Genomic DNA, 11,968 nt, shown 5'->3' with positions numbered 1-11,968 from the left:
CCCAGGCCAGAGCCCCGCCCTTGGCCGTGGGCCCTGCGTCCGGAAGAGCTGTGGGGCTGGTGTCGCTAGGCAAGCATCGCTCGGAAGCCAGGAAAGAGCCAAGGTCTGCTGAGAACTACCAAAGCCGCTTGGTGTGAAGCTTCAATCATCTGTCTGGAAGTGTTTCTAAGGTGCCCACGAGGCAGCCTCCTCTCTTAGAGCCTCACGAACACGAGAAAAGTGAAGTGAACTCCGCAAGGACCCTGTGCCCTGCGACGTTTCCCCAGGTGTGTCAGTAGCTCCAGTCTGACTGAGCATCTTCAATTCATCACATCCGTCCTTTACTTCAGGAAACAAATTCTCTGGCGCAGAACCTTGGTCGGAAACCGGGCTTAGCCTCCGCCTCTCTCCCGTCTGTCTGTCTTTCCTCTGTGCCGCCCTCCCGACATTCTTAGTCCCTCCACCCGCCGCAGAAAAAGTAAATAAATAGAAGTTTTAGCTTTAAGTTGACTGGAGGAGATGATTTTGGGTTTTTCATATGCTAAACAAAATAAATAATTTATTGTAAAGGATAGTTTTCCCTGAGTTTATTCAGGAAGTATTAAAAAAAAAAAACTTAAGAATATAAGAACTGACTTCTGGCCAAGATGGAGGCCTAGACAGACACGCTGCATCTCCCTCCACAACTAAGAAGGAACACAACTACCTCAAAACTAGAGACAACCAGAAGTTCCAGAAAATAGAGCTGCATGGAAGTCCAGCAAACAAGGATATAAAGAAGAAATACTCATCCAGACAGGTAGGAGGGGCAGAGCCGGAGCAGAGAGGACAAGGTGTGGTGGCAGCAGCAGCAGTGACAGCGGCGGCCTGTGGAAACCACAGTTACACATTTTAATAAGTTGGGAGGGACACCTGGGGAGCACTCCCAGCACCAGACCAGACCATGCAGCTCATGGTCCCAGCGCCGGGGAAAATAAAGCCTCATTGCTTCTGCCTGTGCAGACCAGTGGGGATTGGGGTGGAGGAAGAAACTGCCCGTCTCTCAGCAGAGTCCGCTTGTTTAAAGGGTCCCCATGGTCCTAGAATGTCCACAGACCCACCCACTCTGGGAACAACAGCCAGGGTAACAGCTAGAGAGGCGCCAGTCCAATACAAAGTGGGAGAGGTGCCTGGAAAAGAGGCAAGTGCTGGGCAAGTGGCATGGTTCCCTCTTGGACCCCTCCCCCACATACAGCGCCACAACGTGGTGAAATGGGTCATTCATATTGATATATACCTGAGGCTCCGCCCCTTACAATGTCACAGGTGTGACAGCTCTACCTAAGACACAGAGGCAAACAATCACAGGAGCCTCTCAAGATGAGAAGACAGAGAAGTGTGGCCCAAAAGAGGGAACAAATCAAGGTTCCAGTTGGAGAACTAAGTGATGAGGAGATAGCCAGCCTCACAGACATAGAGTTTGAAACACTGGTGATAAAGATGCTCACAGGCTTGACAGATATACTTGAGTACGGCAAACGCATAAGGGAAGAAGTGAAGGCTATGCTAAGTGAAACGAAAGAAAATCCACACAAAACCAATCATGAAGGGAAGGAAACTGGGGTTCAAATCAATGATTTGGAACATAAGGAAGAAAAAAATAGTCAACCAGTATAAACTGAGGACACAAGAATTGAAAAACATGAGGAGAGGCTTAGGAACCTCTGGACAACTTTAAATGTGGCAACATCCGAATCATAGGGGTGTCGGAAGGAGAAGAGGGAGAGCAAGAAATTGAAAGCTTATATGAAAAAATAATGAAGGAAAACTCCCCAAATTTGGCAAAGGAGATAGACATACAAATCCAGGAAGCACTGAGAGCCCCAAAGAAGCTAGACCCAAAGAGGACCACACCAAGACACATCATAATTAAAATGCCAAAGGGGAAAGATAAAGAGAACCTTAAAAGCAGCAAGAGAAAAGCAGAGGCTTACCGACAAAGCGGTGCCTATAAGACTGTCAGCTGATTTCTCAAAAGCAACTCTGCAGACAAGAAGGGACTGGCAAGGAGTATTCAATGTGATGAAAAGCAAGGACCTGCAACCAACATTACTCTATTCAGCAAAACTATCATTTAGAATGGAAGGGCAGATGAAGTGCTTCCCAGACAAGGTAAAGCTAAAGGAGCTCATCATCACCAAGCCATTATTATATGAAATGTCAAAGGGACTTACTTAAGAAAAAGAAGATCAAAACCATGAACATTAAAATGACAACTCACAACTTTCAACAACTGTATCTAAAAAATAAAAACAAAAACAAACTAAGCAAACATCCAGAACAGGAACAGAATCATAGGTATGGGGATCATTTGGAGGGTTATCAGCTGGGAGGGGGGTGGGGGAGAAATGGGGAAATGGTGCAAGGACTAAGAAGAATAATCGGTTGGTACAAAACAGATAGGGGGGAGTTAAAAATAATATAGGAAAGGATGAAGCCATAGAACTTATATGCATGACCCATGGACATGAACTGAGGGGGTGGGATTGCTGGAGGGAAAAGAAATTTGGACTACTGTAACAACATGATCAATAAAATATACTTTTTAAAAAAGAATATAAGAACTAAGGACATAAGATGAAACTTTAAAAAGTTATGTTTTTCCAACTTATTTTATCCCTTATGATATTGAGAATATTAGCCATAAAATAGTATTTCCTTGCTAATTTCGGGATAGAAAGTTCTAACATCGAGGTATTTATCCAAAAGAGAGATCACCACCATCAATAATACTTATTTGCAGATGAGACTTTAACCTTCACTACTTTTTCAATAATCATAATTTAAGCAAATATTTAAGCAAATAACAGTATGTGTTACCTTTTATGTAGTTAAAAAATAATAATTAAGACATTTACCACCCTCGCCCACCAAAAAAATAATAAGTCCTAAGAATCACTCTATCACTTCCATCAACACAGGCCAATGAGCTTCTTTTTTAATGTAGTTTATTGATATCCTTAAAAATGAATGAGAACCTCTATTCTTCTTACCACGAAACGAAATACTGAGCTCTGCCCTTTAGGCATCCGACCAGCCTTCAAATGCTGCTCTTATTTATTGCTGCTTGCAAGTCAAGCAGAGTTCGACTTAATAAAAGGGGAAGAGGAAGCCCTGGAGCCACTTGGGAAGCGTCAGGGGTGGGGCTCTGGGTCTGGCTCTGGTCAGAACCTCCCCAGACTGACAACTGCGTGGCTGACGGCCACTTGGCTTCCATCTGACACTTGTCGGTCAGAACACATAACTAGAATTTGAAGCCTCACATGCAGAGAACCGTGTTCTGAAGTCAACCTTCTAGCACGCAGCATCTTCCTAGTTGGTTTTCTTGTGAAAAGGAAATAACCCATCTTTCCTTGCCACTGCAGTTTGAGTCCTGTATGCAATAATAAATAAGCATAATGAATTATAATAATGCCAAAGCAAATTGGGAATTGGTGGGCAGTTCAATGGGGATTTTCTCGTATGTTGAAAATCCTGGCCACCAACCTTCTGTGTTTCTAAATGTTCATTTTTTATTGGATTGGCCAAAATGTCCGTGGGGTTTTTTTTTCTGTAAAATAAGACACACTTTTCATTGTCACCAATAACTTTCTTGATTCAGCTATTTTGGGTATGTCAACTATCTCCCATGTGGTAAAACGTTGATTGTTCCCAATTAATGTCTTGATTTGATCACTATCAACATCAGCTGGTCCACCCGGCCGGGGAGCATCGTCCAGTGAGAAATCTCCAGCACGAAACGTCACAAACCACCTGACAAGTTCGATCAGTCACAGCCCCTTCCCCACACACCGCACACGTCTATTTTCGCATTTCAGTTGCCTTTTTACCCTTCTTGAAATAATAAACCATAATATGCCAAAATGTTTCGTATTTTCTTCCATCTTCAGTATTAAAATGGCTCCACAGAAATTTACCAGTTTTGGTAAGTTCTTCTTTAAACGCACGCGGGTGTGACGGCTGCCACAATATGACCTAACAAAATCGTTTCAAATGGCGTTAAAGACAGCTAAGCGCTCCTGGGCCACCGTCCGGAAAACACCAAAAGAACTTTTTGGCCAACTCAATACTAAATTGTGAAATGTATTCATTAATTGTAAGGGGGTTAAATGCTCCCCAAACGTATAAAATATATAGGATAAACTCAGTCTTAATTCAATTAACTAAATGTTGTTTGTGTGGATGAGCGTTTATTTTTAAATCTCTCTCTCCCGGGGCAGACACCGCGCTGACTCCCGAGGTGCAGAAAAGCTCTGGGTGGGTCGGGCAGGGATCCCCATCCCGAACTGGAGGAACTCAAACTAAAGCCAAAAAGGGCTTTTTTTTTTTTTTTTTTTTAAGATCGATGCTTCCCACTGAAATGTGCCCACAGGGGCACCTTCTGCCGTAACAGTTCCTGACTCTCCTTCCTTCCCCAAATCTAACACCTCTTCCAGCAGGACAAGGGCGGGGGGACCCTTATTCCAAGTCTGTGCTCCAGTTCATCGGCCGGCCGTTGTCCGTGGCGAGGAAACAGCATCCCCTGCGACGGAGCACACAGGCCAGTGCAAGCCACGCGGCTGCAGGAGCTCACCTGAAGGCGGCTGCGTTCTCCTCGGGAGCCCTTGGGGGAGGCGGGGAGTTAGAAAACTTCGCAGAAGGGGCGTCCGCGCACGTGTAAGGCGGGACAGACACACGGCGGCAGGAGGCGCCCGAGCTCCGACTTGCAGAGCGGAGGCCGGATGGGCCGCGAGCCTCTTTTCGGTCGTGCATTCTCGGGGCGGCGTGCGTTCTCGGGGCGGCCGAGAAGCGCGATGCCGACTTGCGGGCCGAGCTCTGCGGGGTCTAATTACCGCGCGCACAGCTGGGGCGCCTCTGACGACAGCCACGGCCGCGGCGGCTCTGGAGGAGCTGGGGGCGCACTCCCTCCACCCCCCCCCAACCCAGCCTGCCTTTCCCACGCGTCCTAAACGTCCTTTTTCGCCTCTGCTCTGAACTCCGTTCCAAAAGGAAGGGCGTAGTGAAAACTCCCCAACGCCAAACCGGGTTTCTTTTCATTTACGGGGAGACAGCAGCGGGGAGGGGCTCAATCTGCTTTGGCTTTTAAGTCCAGTTATCCTTCTTTTGCAAACTGTCCTGGGTTTCCACTGGCGCTCCCGCGGTGCTGCACGGAACTTTGCTCTCGGGTTTGCGAGTTTCGGGGAGAAACGACCACCCGTGCGCGGGGTTCCACCGGGTGGCGGGGTGGGAGCTGCGGGGGGGCGACCCCGAGTTGCAGGAAGCTGCAGAGGTGAAGGGGGCGCAGCGGGCAGCCCGAGCGGAGCGCGAGGCGGGTGGGCGCGCACCCCGGGCAGCCCTCCCCTCACTTGCCAGACGACTCGGGGCGTCTTTTCTCCCCTGCCCTCCCCGGCTCCCCCAGCCTCCGGCCCCAGCAGCTGACTGGCAGGAATCGCTGTCCAACCCGCGGCTCTGGGCCTCGTCCCGGGACCGAGGATTGGCTGCCCAGGAGTAAGGGGGGCCAGGGGGAGGGATTTCCCTCAAAGCCCAGGCTCGGTCCCGAGACCCCGGGTGGAGGAGTGGAGCGGCTCGGTGCGCACCACGGAGCCACGAGAGGCCGGGTGGGCCCCAGTCCCCCCGGCAAGGGCCAGTCCCGCCCGGCCGCGCACCTTGCCCGTCCTCCGGGCCCAGCCTCGGCCACAGCCGGACCCCGCAGGCAGCGCGCGCAGTCTCGGCACTTCCCGGAGGGGGTCTGCTGCTCCTGCCCGGGGACCGACTGCGCGCTCTCGGGCGTATCTGTCCCAGCTGCAACGCCTGCACCATGCACGCCGCCGGGACCCCCGGGGGCACCTCCCGCGCGCGCTGGGGAGCCGGCCCCAGCCGTTTTCAGCCCGTGCCCCCACCCGGGCGGGTGCTGCTGCTGCCGCTGCTCCTGTCACTGGTAAGCCGCGTCCCGGCACAGCCCGGCGCCCCCGGGGAGGCGTCCCTGTCCTCGGATCTCCCGGGGGTGGCAGGGGTCCCCGCCAAGGAGGCTATAGTAATGGCGAACCGTGGGCTCCGGGTGCCCTTCGGCCGCGAGGTCTGGCTTGATCCCCTGCGCGACCTGGTGCTGCAGGTGCAGCCTGGGGACCGCTGCGCGGTGACCGTGCTAGACAACGACGCACTGGCCCAGCGGCCCGGCCGCCTGCATCCCAAGCGCTTCCCGTGCGACTTCGGCCCCCGGGAGGTGAGCTACTCTCACCTGGGCGCGCGCAGCCCGTCGCGAGACCGCGTCCCGCTGCAGCTGCGCTATGACGCGCGCGGTGCGACGGCGGTGCTCCCCTTGGCGCTGGAAGTGGAGGTGGTCTTCACGCAGCTGGAAGTGGTGACTCGGAACTTGCCCCTGGTCGTGGAGGAGCTCCTGGGGACCAGCAACGCTCTGGACGCGCGGAGCCTGGAGTTCGCCTACCAGCCCGAGACGGAGGAGTGTCGCGTGGGCGTCCTGTCCGGCTTGGGGACGCTGCCTCGCTACGGGGAACTGCTCCACTACCCGCAGGGCCCAGGATCGGCCGGCGAGGGGGGCGCCCGGGAGCCCCTCCTGATGGACTGCAAAGCTTTCCAGGAGTTAGGGGTGCGCTACCGCCACACAGCCCGCAGCCGTTCCCCAAACAGAGACTGGGTGCCCATGGTGGTGGAGCTGCGCTCGCGAGGGGCTCCCGCAGGCAGCCCTGCTTTGAAGCGAGAGCACTTCCAGGTGCTGGTGCGAATCCGAGGAGGGGCCGAGAACTCCGCGCCCAAGCCCAGTTTCGTGGCCATGATGATGATGGAGGTGGACCAGTTCGTGCTGACCGCGCTGACCCCAGACATGCTGGCGGCGGAGGACGCCGAGTCGCCCCCCGACCTGCTGATCTTCAACCTCACCTCTCCCTTCCAGCCGGGCCAGGGCCACCTGGTGAGCACCGACGACCGCAGCCTGCCCCTGTCCTCCTTCACCCAGCGCGACCTGCGCCTGCTGAAGGTCGCCTACCAGCCCCCGGCGGAGGACTCCAACCGCGAGCGCGTCTTTGAGTTCGAGTTGGAGGTGGTGGACCCAGAAGGCGCCGCCTCGGACCCCTTTGCCTTCATGGTGGTCGTGAAGCCCATGAACACGCTGGCGCCCCTGGTCACCCGCAACACCGGTCTCGTCCTCTACGAGGGCCAGTCCCGGCCCCTCACCGGCCCTCCAGGCAGCGGGCCCCCAAACTTGGTCATCAGCGACGAGGACGACCTGGAGGCCGTGCAGCTGGAGGTGGTGGCGGGGCTCCGGCACGGTCACCTCGTCCTGCTGGGTGGCTCCGGGGTCAGCCCCGCCCCCAAGACCTTCACAGTAGCGGAGCTCGCGGCCGGGCGGGTGGTGTACCAGCACGACGACGAGGACGGCTCTCTGAGTGACAACCTGGTGCTGCGCATGGCGGACGGGGGCCGCAGGCACCAGGTGCAGTTCCTCTTCCCCATCACCCTGGTGCCCGTGGACGACCGGCCGCCCGTCCTCAACGCCAACACGGGGCTGACGCTGGCGGAGGGCGAGGCGGCGCCCATCCTGCCCCCGGCTCTCAGCGCCACGGACATGGACTCCGAGGACGCGCTGCTGCTGTTCGTGCTGGAGTCGCCCCCGGCCACAGGGCACCTGGTCCTCCGCCAGGCGCACCCTCCCCGGGAGGCGGAGCAGCTCCTCGGGAACCCGTGGAGGAAGCGGGGCGAGTTCTACGAGAGGCCGGTGAGCGAGTGGCGGCAGCAGGACATCACGGCGGGGAGGCTGTTCTACGTGCACTCGGGGCCCCACAGCCCCGGGCCGGTGATGGATCAGTTCTCCTTCCGGGTCCAGGACAGCCACGACCCCCCCAACCGGTCCGGGCTGCAGAGGTTTGTGATCCGCGTGCACCCCGTGGACCGCCTCCCGCCGGAGCTGGGCAGCGGCTGCCCCCTGCGGATGGTGGTGCAGGAATCCCAGCTCACGCCGCTGAGGAGGAAGTGGCTGCGGTACACGGACCTGGACACGGACGACCGGGAGCTGCGCTACACGGTGACCCGGCCTCCAATGGACACGGACGAGAACCGCCCCCCAGCCCCGCTAGGCACCTTGGTCCTGACTGACAACCCTGCGGTCACGGTGGCCCACTTTACCCAAGCCCAGGTCAACCACCACAAGATCGCCTACAGGCCCCCGGACCGGGAGCTGGGCGTGGCTGCCCGCGTGGCCCAGTTCCAGTTCCAGGTCGAGGACCAGGCGGGCAACGTGGCCCCGGGCACCTTCACCCTGTACTTGCAGCCAGAGGACAACCAGCCGCCTGAGATCCTCAACACCGGCTTCACGACCCCGGAGGGAGGCCGCCACGTCCTGAGCGAGTCCGAGCTGCGCGTGACCGACACGGACACTGACGTGGCCCACATCACTTTCACTCTTACGCAGGCGCCCAAACACGGTCACCTGCGGGTGTCTGGACAGATACTGCGGGCAGGTGGGACGTTCCATCTGGAGGACATAAAACAGGGTCGCATTTCCTATGACCATAATGGGGATGAGTCCCCAACTGACAGCTGCTCCTTGGAGGTCAGCGACAGACATCACGTGGTGCCCATCACTCTCAGGGTGACGATCCGGCCCGTAGACGATGAGGTGCCCGTGCTGAGCCTGCCCACTGGCACCCTGGGGTCCTATCTGGATGTTTTAGAGAACGGGGCTACCGAAATCACCGCCAGCGTGATCAAGGGGACCGAGGAGGGTGCCGATGAGCTGATGTTGACGTTCCTCTTGGAAGACCCGCCCTTCTATGGAGAGATCCTGGTCCGTGGGGCCCCAGCAGAGCAGTTCACCCAGAGGGACATCCTGGAGGGCTCTGTCGTCTATGCCCACACCAGCGGGGAGATAGGTCTGTTGCCCAAAGAGGACTCCTTTAACCTGAGTCTGTCGGGTGCGTCTCAGGAATGGAGAGTAGGTGGGAGCTCCATCCAAAGAGTCACCGTGTGGGTGACCATCCTTCCTATCGACAGCCAGGCCCCGGAAGTGTCTGTAGGTGAACAGTTTATAGTGACGGAAGGTGATAAGAGCGTCATCACTTCGAGGCATCTAAGTGCCGAAGACGTGGATTCCCGCCACGATGACATCCTCTGCACCATCGTTATCCAGCCCGCCTCCGGTTACGTGGAAAACATCTCTCCGGCGCCAGGCTCCGAGAAGTCAAGAGCAGGCATCGCCGTGAGTGCCTTCACCCTGAAGGATGTCGGGCAGGGTCACATGAACTATGTCCAGAGCGTCCACAAAGGGGTGGAACCCGTGGAAGACAGATTTATATTCCGTTGTTCCGACGGCATTAACTTTTCAGACAGACATTTTTTCCCCATCGTAATCACCCCCGCCAACGATGAGCAGCCAGAGCTGTTCCTGAGGGAATTCATGGTGATGGAAGGCCTGAGCCTGGTCATCGACACGCCCATCCTCAACGCCGCCGACGCGGACATCCCCCGTGACGAGCTGACTTTCACCGTCACCCGGTTCCCCACTCACGGCCACATCCTGAACCAGCTGATCAACAGCACGGTGTTGGTCGAAAGCTTCGCCTTGGACCAGATCATAGAGAGTTCCAGCATCATCTACGAGCACGACAACTCTGAGACCCAGGAAGATAGTTTCGTGATCAAACTAACAGATGGTAAGCACTCGGTGGAAAAGGCGGTTCTCATCATGGTCATCCCCGTGGACGACGAGACGCCCAGAATGGCCATCAACAATGGGCTGGAGATTGAAATTGGGGAAACCAAAATTATGAACAACAAAATATTAATGGCAACTGATTTAGATTCTGAAGACAGCTCCCTGGTTTATATTATCCGCCACGGGCCAGAGCATGGCTTATTACAGAGACAGAAGCCTACAGGCGCCTTTGAAAACATCACACTGGGCATGAATTTCACCCAGGAGGACGTGGACAGAAACTTGATTCAGTACGTCCATTCTGGGCAGGAGAGCGCACGGGACCTGATTAAGTTTGACGTGACCGACGGAGCCAACGCCCTCATAGACTGCTACTTCTATGTGTCTGTGGGGGGTGTTGACATCGTCTTCCCGGATGTCATAAGTAAGGGAGTGTCCTTGAAAGAAGGCGGCAGAGTCACACTCACAACAGACCTACTAAGCACCAGTGACTTGAACAGCCCCGATGAAAACCTAGTCTTCACCATCACCAGGGCTCCCATGAGGGGTCTCTTAGGGTGCACAGACCACCCTGGGGTGCCCATCGCGTCTTTCACTCAGCTCCAGCTAGCGGGCAACAAAATCTACTACGTCCACACGGCGGACGACGAGGTGAAGACGGACAGCTTCGAGTTCCAGGTCACCGACGGCCGTAACCCCGTCTTCCGGACCTTCCGCATCTCCATCAGCGACGTGGACAACAAAAAGCCAGTCGTCACCATCCACGGCCTGGTCGTCAGCGAAGGGGAGCACAAGCTGATCACGCCCTTCGAGCTCACCGTGGAAGACAGGGACACTCCTGACAGGCTCCTGAAGTTCACCGTCACCCAGACGCCTGTGCACGGCCAGCTCCTGCTCAACAACACCAGCCCCGCCGTGGCCTTTACCAAGCAGGACCTGAACGAAAACTTAGTCAGCTACAGGCACGACGGCACCGAGTCGAGCGAGGACAGCTTCTCCTTCACGGTCACTGACGGTTCCCATGCGGACTTCTACGTGTTCCCTGACACGGTGTTTGAGACCAGACAACCCCAGGTCATGAAGATCCGCATCTTGGCTGTTGACAATAGTGTCCCCCAAATGGCAGTGAACAAAGGGGCCTCCACACTCCGCACTCTGGCCACCGGCCACTTGGGGTTCATGATCACAAACAAAGTTCTGAGAGCGGAGGACAGGGACAGCCTCCATGTTTCCCTTCGGTTCATCGTTACGGAGGGCCCCCGGCACGGCTCCCTCCTCCACCTGGGCCAAGGCAACCACAGCGTCTCCCGGTTCACGCAGGGTACGTACTGCTCACGTCTCTTTCCCTACCCAGCGGGCAATCCGGGCCTCATTTCCTGAGGATGCGGCTGTCCCCGGGACCTTTAAGGAGGAGATCACAAATTCGAGTTCAGAGAAGGGACAGAGAGGGACAGAAAGGGGGGAGGGGACTCTCCTTCCTGGGGAAACAGCCCTTTTCTCGCCCCAGGTGGCTCTGCAGTGCCCTTGGTTAGGCTGAGCACCGATGTGTTCTGATAGCAGGAGCCAGACTGGGGCGGATTAAGTCGGAGCTGCCTTCCTGGCTCTGCCCCGGTCGCCGCCCGCCCGTTCCCGGAGCGGAGCGGCCGGCCTTGCGCTGGGAGAGCTCGTGAGGCATGTCAGCCCCGAAGAAGGAGGCGTGCTCTCTGATTGCTGTGTGTTCAGATGATTCTTGTTTTCCAAAATCATTCAAATCAAGCCTCCGAGTTTATATTACTTTAATTTTTGAGAGCATCGTTCTAATACTGGGATCATTGGTAGGAACTTTGGAACTAAAATAAAAGGGTGTACTTTGTAGGTTTGCTTTGTAGATTTTACAATTTTTTTATATTTCATGACAAACACCTGTCCAAAGACATAAGCAGTAATCCCCTATCTAGATTTATAGAAGTTACATGTACAAGGCATGTTACTAGGATACACACAGAACAGGGGAGTATGAGACGCCATGACATATGAGAAGACAGTACATGTCACGAAAACAGGCTCCGCTTCATCATTAAGAACCTGAAGATACGTTAATGAAATGAATAGTGTAAGGAGGGAATTATTTTATTTTGAAACTTCTGTGTGCGGGCATCCCCCGAGCCGGGCGGTGGGCAGGGGACCCCTGAGCAGCCGTCCGCGTGCCGGCCTGGGGCTGGGGCTCTTTTCTCCGGAACGAGCGGCTTTCACTACAAAGGCCTTTGGGTCGCTTTCACGAAAATCTCACCAAGTCAGAACGGAAACCGGATCTCTCCCCTGCGG

At 55.5% G+C, this 11,968-nt stretch overlaps 1 protein-coding gene across 1 annotated transcript in view; it reads left to right on the top strand.

Annotated features, from left to right (window-relative positions):
* Nucleotides 1–5,815: 5,815 nt before the first annotated feature.
* Nucleotides 5,816–11,968, top strand: part of FREM2 (FRAS1 related extracellular matrix 2) — an 80,319-nt gene continuing 74,166 nt past the window's right edge. The window contains exon 1 of the mRNA XM_090258320.1: nt 5,816–10,985. Within this exon, the coding sequence (XP_090114446.1) occupies nt 5,816–10,985 (5,170 nt within the window). The remainder of the gene's footprint in view (nt 10,986–11,968) is intronic.

Source organism: Furipterus horrens, unplaced genomic scaffold (assembly GCF_987537825.1).
Source record: "Furipterus horrens unplaced genomic scaffold, mFurHor1.1.pri manual_scaffold_12, whole genome shotgun sequence".
NCBI lineage: Eukaryota > Metazoa > Chordata > Mammalia > Chiroptera > Furipteridae > Furipterus > Furipterus horrens.
Note: the sequence above shows the minus strand (reverse complement) of the source record. Positions and strands in the feature narration are given on the sequence as shown.